This window comes from Anas platyrhynchos, chromosome 4, assembly GCF_047663525.1.
Source record: "Anas platyrhynchos isolate ZD024472 breed Pekin duck chromosome 4, IASCAAS_PekinDuck_T2T, whole genome shotgun sequence".
Taxonomy (NCBI): Eukaryota; Metazoa; Chordata; class Aves; order Anseriformes; family Anatidae; genus Anas; species Anas platyrhynchos.
In genome coordinates this window covers 48715417-48731443 of record NC_092590.1, presented here as the reverse complement: position 1 = coordinate 48731443, position 16027 = coordinate 48715417, and the positions used below count along the sequence as shown (strand labels likewise).

Sequence of the window (16027 nt, the reverse complement as noted above, 5' to 3'; positions counted from 1 at the left end):
GGCTCCAGATAATTTTTACCCATACTGCTGCATTACTTGATGTCAGCCCTGTTTTGAAAGAGTAAAGCTCTGGCTTCTGGGGATCTCTTCCTGATAGAATTTTTGTAGTGGATTTGCCTAGCAAAGTTGCTGTGGTCACTCATTTAATTTTAAACCCGTGTTGGATAGCACTTGCAATAAGTAAATTAAAAACTTCTAAACTTTGAAGAACTTTTTTGTGCTCATTATCTTGAGCATTCCCTTTCTTTAGTTTCTTTTTGCTGTGCTTTGTTGGCCTTTAGGAACTGCTCAGGGTATCTGGGGCAATCACGTCTCAGAGGTTACATTAAGACCTTGAAAGGTCTTTTTTTTTAGTAACCAACTGTATGAGTAAATTCACATAAGACATAAATATTTTATAGTAAGCTTTCTTCATTCCCTCTCACAACTGAAAATATGACAAGTATGAATAATGCGCAATAAACTCCCAAATACATTTGGATGTAAAACTGCCACTGGAAAGTTGGGCCAAGAGAAGAAAACTGCACCTATTTTTACAGTTCAAAATTGTTGTGTTGTTTCACGTGTAGGCACTCATGTGTTTGGGCAATAAGCAGTCACAATTTTCAGGCTGATGTAAAAGGAATTATGTCTTAAAAAGACATTTACAGAAATTAAAATATTTACATACAGGCTACGAAAAAACAACAACAAAAGATTGAGGAACTTAGAAAATACTCAAATAATTGAGTTTCTGGGCACCTTTGCATCCATTTCTATGAATATTTATGTGGATGATTGAGTGGAAAATGTTTGGTGTGTGGAATGTTTTATCTCTGAGGATCAGTTCTGAAATGCATAGTTAATCTGTTTGAATGCTATTTACATCTCCACCTAATATTCTGGGAGGTTTCTAAAGAGTCATGATTCAAACCATATTGAAGCGGGAATACAAACTGTGCTAGACAATAGTAAGGACCTGTAAAATGCTAGAATTGTGTGTATTTGGTTTGACAATATGAATACAAATACAACCTACAGAGGCCTTGAAGGAGTTTCACCTCTAGCAGCTGTTACCCTCTGTGAATAAGTACAGTGTAAGGTACTTCAAGGATTTTGATATGCTTCTGAATTCTTCTCATCTGTTTCAATTCTTAGTGATGACGTCAGATCAGCAAACGTTATTGCAGATGAATATGATGTGGAGTGCCTTGTTATAGATAGAGAGTAAGTATCATGCTGTGCTTTAAGGAATGATCTGCATTCTTCTTAGGCAGAACAACAGTAAGAAGTAACTTCAGCATGAGCACAACCACAGTGTTTTCTTAAGTGAGTACTGAACAAGTGGTTATACTTTTGGTATTATGAGCTGTGGTCATGCTTTAGACAGAGACCTAATGAAGAAAGGCTCAGAGGGTGCACAGAGGGAGCAGAGAAACTTAAGAGTAATTCAGTCATTCTTTTCTTTCTCTCCTCATGGTGGTGATATTTGACATTTAAGTAATATTCTTTGGCTCAGGGGACAGCAAAATCCCTCACATGTCCCTGTTTTGGGTATGTCCATTTGTCAAGGGGATCATGCAGCCCAATTTGCTGCTTTTGTCCAGTAGAGGCCAATTGCAGACTTCCTAAAGTCGAAAGTTGGAAGATATAAGGAAGAAGTTTCCCAGTGGAAAGCAAAACAGCACACTCACGTTTCTCAGGGCTAACTGCTTCAAGGATGCCTCCTTGGAACGTGGACAGCCACCCTCCTCTTCCTTGCTGAATCCCCAAAAGGGTCCTGCTGAGGGCTAAGATTCTGTCCCAACCCAGGAATTGACGTCTTGGGCTGTGAATGCATTTTCTTCTTTAGTTCTTTAGCTTGTTTAAATGGGTTGAAGAGAAGCGTGCCAGAAGCTGGTGGTACATCATTCCCACTGTGCTGTCACTAACCTGTGAAGAAGGAGAGGTGATGTCACTTGCTTTGGCACTGCGTGCACAGGGTTCAGTCCATTGGAGGGAAGGAATGATAGCCTAGACTCACGCTATGCTAGTCCTTGTGGTCGGGATAGTGGAACCACACTTAATAATCGGTGTCTATGAGAGTCAAACCATGTCCAGCCTGCTCTGAATTATTTCAACATAACAGGAAATGATCTGAGATCAAATGCTCTGTCCCCCTACCCTTTCACAAACCAAATTTAGTACTTCAGTGGGTTAGCGCCTAATCAGATCTCTTAAAACTTGTACCATCTAAATAATAGTGTCAAGTTCTGCCTGGGTCATGGCTTAGGGGCAATGTAAAGTCCTGATACAGCAACACGAATTTTGGTTTCTTTCACTTTCCATAGTATGTACAGTAGTTTATACTATTTTATTGGGTTTTTAGGACATTTAATCAAACCGTTGGAACTTATGAGGAGCTCCAAACCTACCTTGAAGGCTATGTGGCTAACCTGACCCGGGCTGATGAAAAGCGACATGCAAAGTAAGTCAGATCATTTGTTCTTCTTCGTATCTTCTTCAGTAGATAATCACAAAAAAAAAAAAAAAAAAAAAGTGATAGGTACGTCAGTAAAGTCATGGATGGTAGCTGATGGAGTTGGGCCTTTGGAAACAATAGGAATCAGTACACTAAAACTGTGTAGGTATGCTTATTGAGTCCAAGGAGTTTTCTTTTCTGAAAATTAGAGTACATAGAATCTCAGTATATTGATTTCCAACCAAGAACTAACTCTATCCAAAGAAAACTGAACACAGAAAAGAAGTGAAAGTGTTTTCAAATGATGGACTTAACTTTTGCTTTCTGATGGTAAGTTGACTGGTAAAACCACTAAAAATCAACCTCAACCCCCAAAGGAGTTAATGAAACTGTATTACTGTACAAAAGATAAATTGCCAAAAGATAAAATTTCCAATAGAAATAGGCAGACATAGAAGAAACAGTCTATTTTTAATGTTTCAGCCAAGCAGTAGTGTTATTAAAGGGTTTGCTTCCAATGGTGGACCACACCTATTGTTTCTGTGCCTCTGATTTCAGCCTAAGCACTGCTGGAATAATAGCAGAGTATGTTTTTCTTCCATGTAAAAATAAAGATTCACTTCTGTTTCTGCTAATTCTGCTCGAACTGTTACACTAGAGAAATTTCTTCTCCAAATTAAGAAGGAATTTCACCTCACCTCTCCTCTCTTTTTATAGGAGTATTAGGGTACTGTGATACACATTGCTGGCAAGGAAAGCATTAACCTATGTTAATTGTCTTAATGCAGAAGAAGATCCTTCTGTGGACAGTCGACCAAAGAGGTGACTTTGGAGATGATACAGCTGCAGGAGAAAGTAGCCCAGTTCTCTTCTTCCCCATTCCAGAATTTAGAAGTTGTCACAACTCTCGGTGTTGGTGGGTTCGGAAGGGTTGAGCTTGTAAGAGTTTGTTTTAAACATATTCAAGTAGTTCTCTGTCTTAAATAATTGATTTAGGTGCTGAAAGATGTGGAGGATTTTAACATTTATTCTGCATGATGTGACTCCTGGACAGAGATAATTCTATATAAGGCTTATTAAACGGTAGTTTCAGGACTTAGATGTTCAAAAAAACAAATCCACTCTTGTGTGCTTTCACCTCTTGTTGTTAAAAGTATCTTCCTCATCACTACATGTATATTCATCAGTTTGTGCTTGTGATGTTTACCGATGTGCCTACCTGTATTGTGTCCCCTGAATTGCAGGTCCTTTCCCCAGATTCTGCCTGAAGTGATCTCCAGGGTCACATAGCCTTTGTTATTGGAATTGCTTTGGTATGGCAACAGCTACAGGAAACAGTGCGATCTGATTCTGAGCTGTGTTCATTTTGAATTTTCCCACAATTTGTAATGGCTCTTTTGGGTCATATTCTATAATATGAACAGATACGTTTCTGGGATGTGAAGAGCCTCATTAGACTTAAGTCTTAAAATTCCACTTTGCTCTGGCTGGGTATCAAATATCTGAAAAAAAAGTGTGAACACTTCTTCTATAGGTTGCTGGACTCAATGGTAAACAAAAGGTGATTCTAATGAACACATATAGTCTTTACAGTAGCTAGACAATCAGTTGTTTTATTCTGAATCACACTTCACCAAACAAATTTCCATGTTGGTTGACTGCCAGTTTGGGAATTCTACAGCTTCACCTGGAAAATAAGCTAAAAATTAAATTCTTAGCTAGCCATAGAGCACTGATAGCTGCTACTTTGATTTCCTGGAAGCCCTGTTTTATCTACCATTTTGGATAATATTTCATTGTAAACATTCTTCATAAACTACCTCTGCTTTTTTATAATTATTTGTATTATGCTAGTATTTAGAGACCTCAAACTGAAATTAGGACCCATTGCAGTATAAACTAATCTTAAAATACAGTGCCTATCCAAACTGCTGCTGTTTTCTCTACACATCAAGGACAAAGATAGCATTATCTTCATTATAGTGAAGTTCCCAAGTATGGACTGGGACCCTAAAAAGCTCTGATGCTTTACTTAAAATCATACAGAATAGTTGTGCAGAAAATCTGGCATTTATCCATCATTCTAGTCATCAGTTTCAGTCCCATGCTGTGTTGAAATGGACTGACACCAATATACCTATTGAGAACGAATGGACAAAACTTCTTTACCTCATATGTACTTACCATTTTTATTCACAGGTTAAAGTGAAAAATGAGAACATCGCTTTTGCAATGAAGTGTATAAAGAAGAAACATGTAGTGGACACCAAACAGCAAGAACATATCTATTCTGAAAAGAGAATTCTCGAACAGATATGTTCTCCATTCATTGTGAAGTAAGTTCACCATAGAGTTTCCTTAAAACCTGACCCACTGAACAGCATTAGAATGAGGTTTCGCATAAATGAGTTCTGGAGAAAAGACATAGTGGGTCTTGCAATTCATTTTGCTTGTCCTAAATAGCTGTTTTTGTGTCTCCACAGACTGTATCGTACATTCAAGGATAGTAAGTACGTATACATGCTACTGGAGGCTTGCCTTGGAGGCGAATTGTGGAGCTTACTGAGAGACAGGTAACAGCAGCAGAAATGGAACCTTGTCCTTTGAAATCACCAGTCAGCTCCGTACATCTGCTGAGTAGGTTCTCTGTTTAGCTTGACTGGTATAGATCTATTGCGGAGGCTGTGAATGGGAAAGGGACCAGATTTTCAAAATTCATAGGCCTACAATACTTTCTTCCCCCCTCCTTTCTAAAGTTAGAGAATTTGTTGAGCAATCATCACTTCTTTGTATACACAAGATGCTGAAAATAAATACTTCCTGCTGGTTTCACAGAAGAGCCATACCATTTCAGTCTCATTCTGTTAATTTCCCATTGGATTTGAAAAAAAGAGACTATTGGGGTATTCAAACTTTCTTGGTGGCTGGTTTCTAAGGAGTAGGCATGAGCCGATGATAGTACGGTTTCTGTATTCATGGCTAGACTTGCAATATGTGACTGCTTTTAGCAGAGCAGCTCATCAGTGAACATATTGCAAAATAAGAACCGGATAGCATAAACATTGTGCCAGAGGCTGTCTTTGAGCTGCCTGGAGGACTTAACCCCTGCAACTGTTTGTTCTTCAGGCTCAGCTTGTGTCCCTTGGCCCCATCTATGTAGGTAGAGGAAGAACATGTCTGTAGTGGTTCTAATGCTAGTGTCTCTGAGTTTGCTGCTACCCACCACCACAGTTCACCATCTCTCCAGGAAGCAGAGAACAAGTCCTATGAAAAACTGAGCAGCAACTTCCTATACAAGAGGATAGGGATCTGTAGAACTTGAGAAAAGGAAAGAGTGAAGTGTGTCCTCAGCTAAGACTACCTGACATTATCAGGTAACTAGCAGCAGAGCAGTCTTTCCCTGCTGACAACCATGGCATGGGCCACTGCCATAAGATTATTGCACTGAATGCTGCTGAAACGTCAGCAATGAGCCTGAGAAAGAAAACACTGTAAGCAGCCCTCTCTGACTGAGAGAAGGGGAATCCTTCTTAGCAACTAATGGAATCCCTGCTCTGGCTAGAAGTGCTGTGGGATCTCTGTTAGTATTAGAGAAGCAAGATGCTTGCTTTCATGAACTTGTCTAAAAACGATTACTTGGAGTAATTCATTTGTACATATCCACAAATGTGCAGACTGTAAGCAAGTTAGGAGAGATTGTCTCTTTTGGTTGTTTCTTTATGTACGAAAAGGTTGGATCTAATCTGTCAGCATGGGAACAACCAAATTCAGCAAGAAGTACAGTAATAATTTGTTTGAAGATATTCTTGAGTTATAACGGTACTGTTGCCCTAACACAGTGTTTGATTTATTTCACATTTGGAAGTGCTGTCCTTCAGGGAGGTAGGACTGAGGATTTTGCTCCCTTTCTTTCACCAGAAAGTGGTTAAAGCAAATTTGTTTGCAAGTGGGGTTGTTCTTTGTGATAGCACCTGGCATTTCAATTGGTTGAAAAATTCCTTGTTCTCAATTTTTATTTTTTTTTTACTGTGGTGTCATTTGGCTCTTTTATTATAAAGTGGCTGCATTTCACTGTTAGATGAGGTTATTGTGCACTTGCAGTGTATCTAAACCTTTGAGATTTTTTTTTGCAGTGAGAGATGAAGTATCACTCAAAATATTGTCAAAACAAGCAAAATGATTTACAAAATGTGATGATTCAAAGGCTGTCTCATGAAAAGATATTTGGTTTAGCTTCAACCACATGAGTGACATACAGAATGTCAATGCAAAAATGTTGTTCGTGTTCTGGGTGTTACATGTTATATGATTATTGAGTGAGGTATTTTTAGAAGTTAATACTATCTGCAAAGTTAATGATTATTTTTTTTCTTCCAGAGGCAGCTTTGATGAACCCACTACCAAGTTCTGTGTTGGGTGTGTGACAGAAGCTTTGGACTATCTACATCACATAGGAATTGTCTACAGGGACCTGAAGCCAGAAAATTTAATTTTGGATGCTGAAGGATACATAAAATTGGTAAGATGTACTGTTATCTTTTTGTGCCTGTATCCTGTTTCCTTGCAGGGGGATATAAATAGGCAGCATGTAATTATAGTACCAGGATCCTGGAGTTTAATATCCCTTACTTTTCAATAGAAAAGAGGGCAGGCTACTGGTTGTGTGGTGAGGAACAAAGACATTGCAAAGCTATTTCAAGCCACAAAATGGGGATCTGCAGCCTCCAAGAGCTCTTGCCACAGAGTAAACCCTAAAAGCACTGTCTCCCACCAGCCATTCTTAATGAAAAGGCAGGAACCATTTTTTCCCAGGACCAGAATGCCCTCCCTGTCCAGCCTCAAGCAATCATAGGTTCTACATTATCTCTGTAGAAAGGGAACACAGTGAACAACAACTGCTGTACTTGTCTATGACAGTCAAATTGGAGAGACATTATCCTTCAGAGAGCTTGAAACATCCACTCTTGAGGACAATGAACAACCCACCCTTTTCCATGGGCGGTAAATCTTGTATCCTCAAGGAGAACACGGGTTGTTCTGTCCAAAACAAGAAATCATCTGGGAAATTACTCATGAAAGTAAATGGGACTACTAATACTCAGTAATCCCATGGAATTACTTCTCTATCCTTCCCAGTAACACTGTAATTGTTCAGCTATGAACAATTGGTTTTACTGGTGACTGTGAGATCTCTAGAGGAGGTGTGGAAGCAGTTAGGATCTTAAACTTTCTCAGTGCAAAGCATGTCTATGTTATACAGCATATGTTCATTTTCATCAGGTTGATTTTGGATTTGCAAAGAAGATCGGGTCAGGACAGAAAACCTGGACATTTTGTGGAACCCCTGAGTATGTTGCCCCAGAAGTCATTCTGAGTAAAGGCCATGACTTCAGTGTGGATTTTTGGTCCCTTGGGATTCTTGTGTACGAACTCCTTACTGGCAGGTAAGTGCCTACTTCTGCCAAGTTCTTACCTTATTTATCTGTTTTGAAGAATACTTTAAAGGTTATTTTTAAAATGAATTTTGTTATTTTCCCCATCAGTAAACAGGAACAACTTGCAAACTGATATTTTTTTTGTCTCTTCTGTGTGTCTACTCATACATCATTTCAGAAATGTCACAGATGATCGAGGCAGGGGACCTATCTTCAGTTCTGGCTTATCCATCCAAGGAAAGAGCCAGACACAGGCTATAGACACAATTGTAGAGTTCCTTTAACAGATGCTCATGCTCCCTATAAGGAAGACCTAACAGCAGGCTGTTCTCACCTTCATTGGGCGAAGGGGTGCAGCAGGTTGGGTGAACTGTGAGCAGGGCTCATTCTTTGTCCCCATGCACACTTACATGACACTTCTTTGTGTCCAGTTGATGTTAGTACAACATGGAAGCTTCTGAGTCAGGCTTGGGGCAGGGTTAGCTTTGACAGACACGTGTCATGCAGTATCCCTGATTCCTACAGGCAGTTTGCCAACTTCACACCCTTCAACTATCTTAAACAGGCTGAAATGCAGGTTGTCAAGCTAGGAAGGTTTTGTTTGTTTGTTTGGTTTGTTTTGTTTTGTTTTTCCATATTCTCAAATGTTGGCTTGGATAAGAAATGACCAGATGTGTTCTTGCCAGCAATTTTATGTAACGTTGTTTTCTTTTTCTAGTCCACCGTTCTCCGGGGCTGATCAAATGGTGACATATAATTTGATTCTCAAAGGGATTGAAAAACTGGACTTTCCTAAAATAATAACAAGGCGGCCTGAGGATTTGATCCGCAGACTTTGCAGGTAGGAGGGGCAGTTTGTGACGGAGACTGGGTGTAGATAGTTTGAGCTATTTAAGATCCAGACTAAAGTCATAAATTCCTTACAACTCCATTTAACATTGTTATGCCTAACATGGTCCATTCTGATTATGTTCAGTACACATGCATGCCTCTGAGCATGTCACGCCTCTTAGTCTGCACAGCCTTAAATGCAGGGTGTGGGCTTCCTCTGTAAGTATGAATTTTTCTGTAGTTTTCTGAAAGACATTTTAGGGAAAATGTGTGTAGCTGAGGGCTAAGGAAGGAGCTAGAGAACTAGGTTTTATTACCAAGTGCAGTGTTTTAAGAAATGCTTCCAAAATTACTAAGGCATATGGCTCCTCCACAAAGCTTAGGTCCTAATTTAGGGGCTGGCTTAAGCCCATTCAAAAGTGTGCAAAAAGGTTCTGTTTCAAAAGGAGCTGCCTAACTCAGAAGCATTAGCACATTGTCACAGTCACAGCCTGTGACTGGTGACACTGCTGACTTTGAAGTCCCAGCTCCTGTGGGATTTCATTCACGGCTCTAGGAACACATAGCTGTGTTTGCGCAGTGGGATTAAAAGGATCTTTGAAGCTGCTAATTTTGGCCTGCCTCCTTTTACAATTCATGAACAGACCTTCTGGCCAAGAAGATGTAAGGTGTGCAACTAAAATTCAACCACTTAGCTTTCCTACTACTTCTAACAGCAGAGTGACACTGTCTTGGCTTCTAAATTGGAAGATTTCTCCATCTTTGGGAGAAAGGAGGAGAGAGAAACACCTCCTTATGTCTCCTCATCTGACTATATGTTGTATGCAAGCTTCCTCCCTGAGTAACTGTTCAGGGCAAGCAGTCAGAACCAACGCTCTTTTCCAAAAATTAGAACATTTTCAAAATTTTTATTCTTATTCTTTTTCTGTTTTTAAGGCAAAACCCTACAGAAAGATTAGGCAATCTGAGGAATGGAATTAATGACATCAAGAAGCACAGGTAAGTGAAAGAAACTGCCAGGAAGAAAATTTGTTTTTTAATTTGAGAATATTTTTGGTATTTTAGAACCCAGTCCACTAACTCCATAAGGCTTCAGACCATTCCAGACAGATTGTGTAAGAGATACTCGATTATGTTTGCTACTTCAGCAAGCAACAATATCAACATAAATCCTCAGCAGGATCAGCTAGAAACATCTTCTTGTTGACTGTTTTTTGTTACAGGTTGCTGACATAGAAGTTTAATTCCATTTGCAGAAAAATGAATGCCAGTAGTATTCAGGATTATCTGCCCTCTTAGATCTCCTGAGTCTCTGATCTAAAGCCAAACAGTTGCTGTTCAATAAGAGTAGTTAATGGCTCTGGAGCAATATCAGATTTATGTCCTCTTTCTTTTAATCAAGAAAGACCTCAGTGGATTAGACATTTCCTGCTTTTTCTTTTCATCTTAGTTATTTCTAAGCCCTGCAGTCTGTTCTGTGGAAAAGAAGTGCTTTGGCTCTTCTGTTTGTCTCCCTTTTCTCATGTTGTTAAAAGAGAGCTGAATCCCAAGGTGACAGACACATACATCTTTGTGTGGTACTGCTTTTGCATATGCATCCGTGTGCACTAAACCATCTACTTTAGCCTGCCTGCTCCTTCAACACTTCTGCAGAGAGGAGATGCCATGTACCTGCTGGTTCTGAAGCTCTCCCTGCTACTGCTTCCTTGTATGGCAAAGACAGTGCTGAAGCTTCCCACTCCTAACAAGTGTGTTGTCACATGGACTGTTGTCATGCAAAAATGTTCTATAGCCCTTGTTCACATGCATTTAAACTTTTAATAATATAATGCTTCTAACAGAAAATGGTCTGTTTCTCAGTCTCTCCCTGTCAGTCTCTCATTTCTTTTTAATCAGGTGGTTGAATGGTTTTAACTGGGATGGTCTGAAAGTGAGGAAATTAACATCACCTTTAAAAAGAGAGGTATTGGCTCTGGCTTTCAATATCTTCATGCTTTACTAATATAAAGGTGTTTGACTGCAAAGAAACAGCTGATGAGAAGTGCAGAATTTCCCCCAAATGTATTTGCATTATTATAGCTCTCCATGTTTAATGAAAACTGAAGGAAGGAGAGAGAGACCCAAGCGATACATAACTTAAATTCGGTTAGATAATGGAAATGTAGTTCTGCCTGTGTACTTTGCCGTAGTTTTTCACCATTATTATAATAAATGGTGATGATGAACCAAAAAAATGTATTTTCTTAGATGGGCATTTTAAGATGCACTGCTCACTTTACTGTGCAGAGTACAAATTCCTATATTTTCATGGTATTATGGCACATCCATAAATAAACTTCACCTTTTAAGTGGACCATTTCTCTTTGCCATAAAATGAAAAAAAGATTGAGGGTAAAGAATCTGAAGCTGACTTTGAACACAATTTGAAATAAACAATTCCACGATCTGCTTTGAGTAGTTACCCCATGTTTGTAGATGAGGTGTTAAACAAATTTGAATCAAAACTGAACTTAGCATGGCCCAGTTTTCTTACTAACTTTATAGGCCTCTGGATGAAATCCTGGATTTCATAATATTTGGGGAGTGTTTTTGTACATGGATGCTAAAGCTATTGTTCTGTTGTACAAGTTAATTTCTAGAGTTGTAGCTTTTAAAGAAGGAGGAATTTAATCCAGTGAAAGAAATCATCCCTTGTCATGTTAGCCTTTCCTCCCTCCACTGGCAGCAATATAAATGATGCATAATCAATAGAAAGTATTTTCAAAAGGTACCTTCTGAAATAACTATTTCTTTGTGTTTTTCATGTCATAGTTGTCTGGACCAACTGACTACAGCTACTTTGATAGCTATCCACCTGAAGAGGGAACCCCTCCAGATGAACTTTCAGGCTGGGACAAGGATTTCTGATACTTCCTTCTTCCGGGACATTTATAGAGACTCATAGGCATCAGTTCTAAACCAGTTCTCATGTTTCTTGCTTAAAATCAAAGCACGCAAAGTTTTTGACAAGCATGATGTTCCCTGAAGAATAGAAGACAGTGAAGCAACCAGAATCTGTTTGGGTAACACACCAAATTCTCTGTGTGCCTCTAGATAACAAGGGCATGCAGATGCGACCTGAATACTTTTTGATATACGGTGTCTCTGTGAGCATTTTCAGGCACTGTGGGTGGGATGTATGGTTTTGCTATTGGAAGTTTCACTAGCTACTTTTGATATTAAAAAGGTTCCTACGTGTCTTAATTTTTTAAAAAAGGGTTAGGATTAGAGGCCCATGTGGCATTTGTCAATAGATGACACTATAGGCATTTATTTTTCATTCCATTATAAGTTTATTGTTTTACTTTTTCCAGTAATGGACAGAACCGCTTTCATCTAGAAGCATGTAGAAAAGACTTCTGCAACGTTGATTTGATGCTGCAGTTCGAAACTGCTTACCAGTTTAGTTTTGCTCTGGGTTAAGTATGTGAGACAGGCTGTAACACATCAAAGGAAAATCCAGTAAGAAATGAGTTGTATGCATAATAGAAGTTTCCTGGAGAAGCAGACTGTAGTATGTGTTTCTCTAACTGCTTCAAAGAGCTATGTCCCTTTCTTAAAATGCTGTGCTTTTATGTAGTGTGAAGATAAAATAGATGGACAAAAATCATTTACCTTGCAAGAAAAAATACAAAAGTACAGAATCCTGTGTTCTCCTTCAAACGTTCTTTCATTGATATTTTAGTTTTCATTGGTATTTTGCAGAAGCACTAGATATGTTTACATCAGTGCTAAAACTCCCTCCCATTTTCAATGTTCTGCTTGTTCTCACTAGATGTGAAATACCGTTTCAAATCATATTTCATTAACTTATACCTATTCTTAGTTCTACATGTACAGTGGGAAAATAAGAGAGTTTTTTTTTTTTCTTTTGTAGAAAATTCTGTTCATGAATCAGTTTAACTATTGTGTTCTATTTTGACCATCTTCCTTTCTCCCTCCTGGCTGCGAATGACGTTTAGAAAGGCAAGAAATGATAAGCTTTTCTCAAAAACAATATAGAAATATGATTGTTTTTTGTTGCTCAAATGTTCAAGCTCTATTTTCACCTTCTTTGGCACAAGGAAACAAATTGTGAACCAGAACCACCAAACAGCTTGAGCAAGGAAGGCCAGCAAAAAGCAGACAAGGTGGTCAGGAAGCTGCGAGGAGAGTCTGAGGGACATGGACTTGTTCAGCCTGGAGGAGGGAAAGCTTTGGGGCACCTTATATGATCAGGTAGAGCCTTGAGAATCTCAGTCTGAATCCATTGTTGGCCCTGCTGTGAGCAGAAGGTTGGACTGGAGACCTCCCGAGGTCCTTTCCAGCCTGAATGATTCTGGGATTCCAGGAAATAATTTTAACTGTCAGCCAGTGGTGTAAGTAGAATATAGCAAGATGTGCTTTCCCATATGACTTTATATATGCCTGATTTTTGTCACTTATCCTTTAGATCATGAGAACAGGGGAGTCAGTCTGAAACATTGATTGGATAATAAATGCAGTTGGATGTTGTGTGTTCATGGTTTAAACGGAAAAACTCTGCTGCACTCTGTTATGAGCCACGACTGCTATAGGAACAGACATGTTCCTGGGGGTCATGCTGGGCTTCCAAGCTCAGTGCATCTGCAGCCCCTACTAGGATTTGTTTCATTTCCCGCTAAAGCAAAATCCAATCTAAATGGAGATAATGAAGATGCCTCAGCATCCTGCATTTCACATGCTGGATGGAAAACCTCCCAGGAAACTTGTAAAATGTGCTCAGGGCTTAGTTACTGATGACTGCTGTATGCTTAGTGGCTGGTCATGACCTATCCCAACTGGGCAACAGAGGGACTGCCCCAGGGACTGTCCACTTTCCCCATTTCTGGTAAGTGAAGGAACCTGAACCTCCACTTCCTAAGGCCAGTGCCAAACTTCATTTTGCCTTTAATAGGAGTCTACAGGGACCTGGGGCTGGATTCCCTTAGTAATTGGTGAGGAAGGAATGTTCTTTTTGGGGGAACTTGTTCTTCACTGAACCTCTGCTGGGTGAACTTCTGGTTGTGCTGTGGCAGAATGTTAATTTGGCTGGTTTGGGCAGAAGGCTAACAAAATGCTTCCATAAAAAATTGTAACAAACAAAACAATGTAGTTATTGAACTTATTTATTACACTGTGTGGGCTAATTGATTTTTCCATGTTAACAAGTATTTTTTACTGCTGAGTGGTCATTGGTTTGACAGCAAATCACTTTACGTATTCTGTAGAAATTTCAGTCCAAGTAAAGTAGTATTTTCCACTGAATGTAAAGGAGGTTGGATGGGGCCCTTGGAGGAAGACAGCACCCATTTTTCTGATTCTGTTTCCCTGCCTGGTTGTAAGCTATCACGGGAGCTCGAAGCCAGCAAAGCCTGTGTGAAGTAGTGGTAAGCATACACAGCCAAGAGGGTGGAGCAGAGGCTTTAAGCTGGGACGTTAGATGCTTCAAACTCTTGCAGCTAACTCTGCTTAGTGACACCAAAGAGCAGATTCTCTTTTCAGGATTTAGAAAAGCATTAGACATTATGGTGTGTGTTTCTCTGTGTGTCCGTTTCTGTCTTTCTCTCATAAATATGTTTATTAAAATACTGTTGAGCCAAGTTTTATAAAAAGCTTTCAAATGTATTTTTCCATTGTATTTATAGGTAATTTTCTTTTATATATATAAATAAAATATATATATATATGTTTTTTAAGTGAAGAAATAAAAGTAGGATGTTTAGTGCAGTTAGCAATTAAGCCTGTGCAACTGTAGGATGTTTTCTTTATACAGCAATCATATATTTTGTTTAACCTGCAGTGTGTGCAAATAAAAGAAGTCTACAGTGGAATGTGCAGGACTTTCCCTTTGTACAGTCTCATTCCATACAGCGGTCTGGATTCTTAGTCCTGAATTGTGCTTGGGGTCCACATGTTTCAGAAGAGACTGAGGCAGAATAGACTACCCTGGGCACAGAGTCGCAGATGTTACTTCTTTCAGCATCCCCCCCCAACTATGCATTCCCTGGTTGACACTGAGAAAACATAATGAATGCATAAGACGCTACAATAAATGAGGTCCCAAGCCCTTTTGTATTTATGTAGAGGTCCCAAGTACATTTGGTTCATTTCTTTTCTGCCATGTATGCAGATGACTGAGCTGTAATTTTCCAGAAACAGAAGCTCATACAGTACAAACTAAACATGACTTGAACTATCCCAAACTGTCTTTAACAGCTGGAAGTACTTCAGGATTCATCTCCAGCCCCAGGGGAGTTATGATGTTGTAAAACAAGAGCTCAGACTGGCAGTTCAGGCTCAAGTACCTCCATGGTGCTGGAGATGGTGGGAGATCTGAATGGACAGCTATGAGTGTGATCACATTATCACTTACTGTTGCACTTCGCAGTCTTAAGGTCAGTTAAAAACAGGTTTTGATACTCAGGTTTTGGGCACACTGTGGATACGTCTGAGGTCACTTGTCTGAGGTTTTTCCTCGGTGCTCTCACTTCTGTTACACCTTTCTGTCAAATTGCTTTTATTTCATGGCTCTGAGCAACCTGGGTGTCTCTCTGCTTTTTTTCCATTAACTTCTGCCACTGGAGGCAGGAGGGGTGATGATTCTTCCCAATGGAGGACTGAGTTGAAGACCAGTTGGCCTGCGCTGCACAGATAGAAGCAGCTCTTCTCAGCTCCCGCATTAGAACAGAGACGTGGGAGCACCTCAGAGGGACAGACGGGCAAGAGCAGCAGCAGAGCGTAAGCCAAGATTCCCAGGTATATGCTATTTCTATCCAGCTAGTGGGAGTGATTAATCTTCACCATGTCCTCACAGCTGCCCCATCGGGCCTCAGGAAAGGGGGGGCTAGCTACTCTGTGCCCTGAGATAACAGCCTGGTTCTTTACATTGTGCACAAAATCACACCAGACAGAGAGTTACAGTTTCAGAGTAGCTTAGCCTGCACAGCAGCCACAAGGTGGCTAATTGTTTTCTTCCAAGTCTGAGGTTCCTTGTTTGCCCCACTAATGTTGCATGACAATCTGTTTGGGGGATAGCGAGACATCAGCAAGATTTCCCTCAGCATTCAAGTGCATCCTTTCGCAGAACTCCTCAGTGTTAGATCACTGTGACTTCTGACACACGGGGACTTCGGGCTGGTTGGTGGGAGCTGGCACAAAGCTACTGAAATAAGGTGAGCTCCTGATCCACACAAGTCAAGGGTAAACTGTGGCTGACCTCCTTTAGCCAGTATTGCATTGATGCACAGCAGCTGAGAAGTGGCAAATGTAATTTTTAAAAGCT

General features: G+C 39.9%; 1 protein-coding gene across 3 annotated transcripts in view; it reads left to right on the top strand.

Annotated features, from left to right (window-relative positions):
- PRKG2 (protein kinase cGMP-dependent 2) overlaps positions 1 to 14572 on the top strand; it is a 31084-nt gene extending 16512 nt beyond the window's left edge. Inside the window, exons 9-19 of one of the 3 annotated variants that reach the window (XM_038178895.2) lie at positions 1138 to 1206; positions 2348 to 2446; positions 3229 to 3379; positions 4640 to 4776; positions 4924 to 5013; positions 6818 to 6959; positions 7721 to 7884; positions 8594 to 8716; positions 9643 to 9705; positions 10603 to 10669; positions 11518 to 14571. In XM_038178895.2, the coding sequence (XP_038034823.1) occupies positions 1138 to 1206; positions 2348 to 2446; positions 3229 to 3379; positions 4640 to 4776; positions 4924 to 5013; positions 6818 to 6959; positions 7721 to 7884; positions 8594 to 8716; positions 9643 to 9705; positions 10603 to 10669; positions 11518 to 11613 (1201 nt within the window). In that variant the 3' untranslated portion in view covers positions 11614 to 14571. Of the gene's footprint in view, positions 1 to 1137; positions 1207 to 2347; positions 2447 to 3228; positions 3380 to 4639; positions 4777 to 4923; positions 5014 to 6817; positions 6960 to 7720; positions 7885 to 8593; positions 8717 to 9642; positions 9706 to 10602; positions 10670 to 11517 lie in introns of those variants that run through there. The other 2 variants (XM_038178896.2, XM_038178906.2) reach the window with 2 other exon arrangements.
- Positions 14573 to 16027: the final 1455 nt, after the last annotated feature.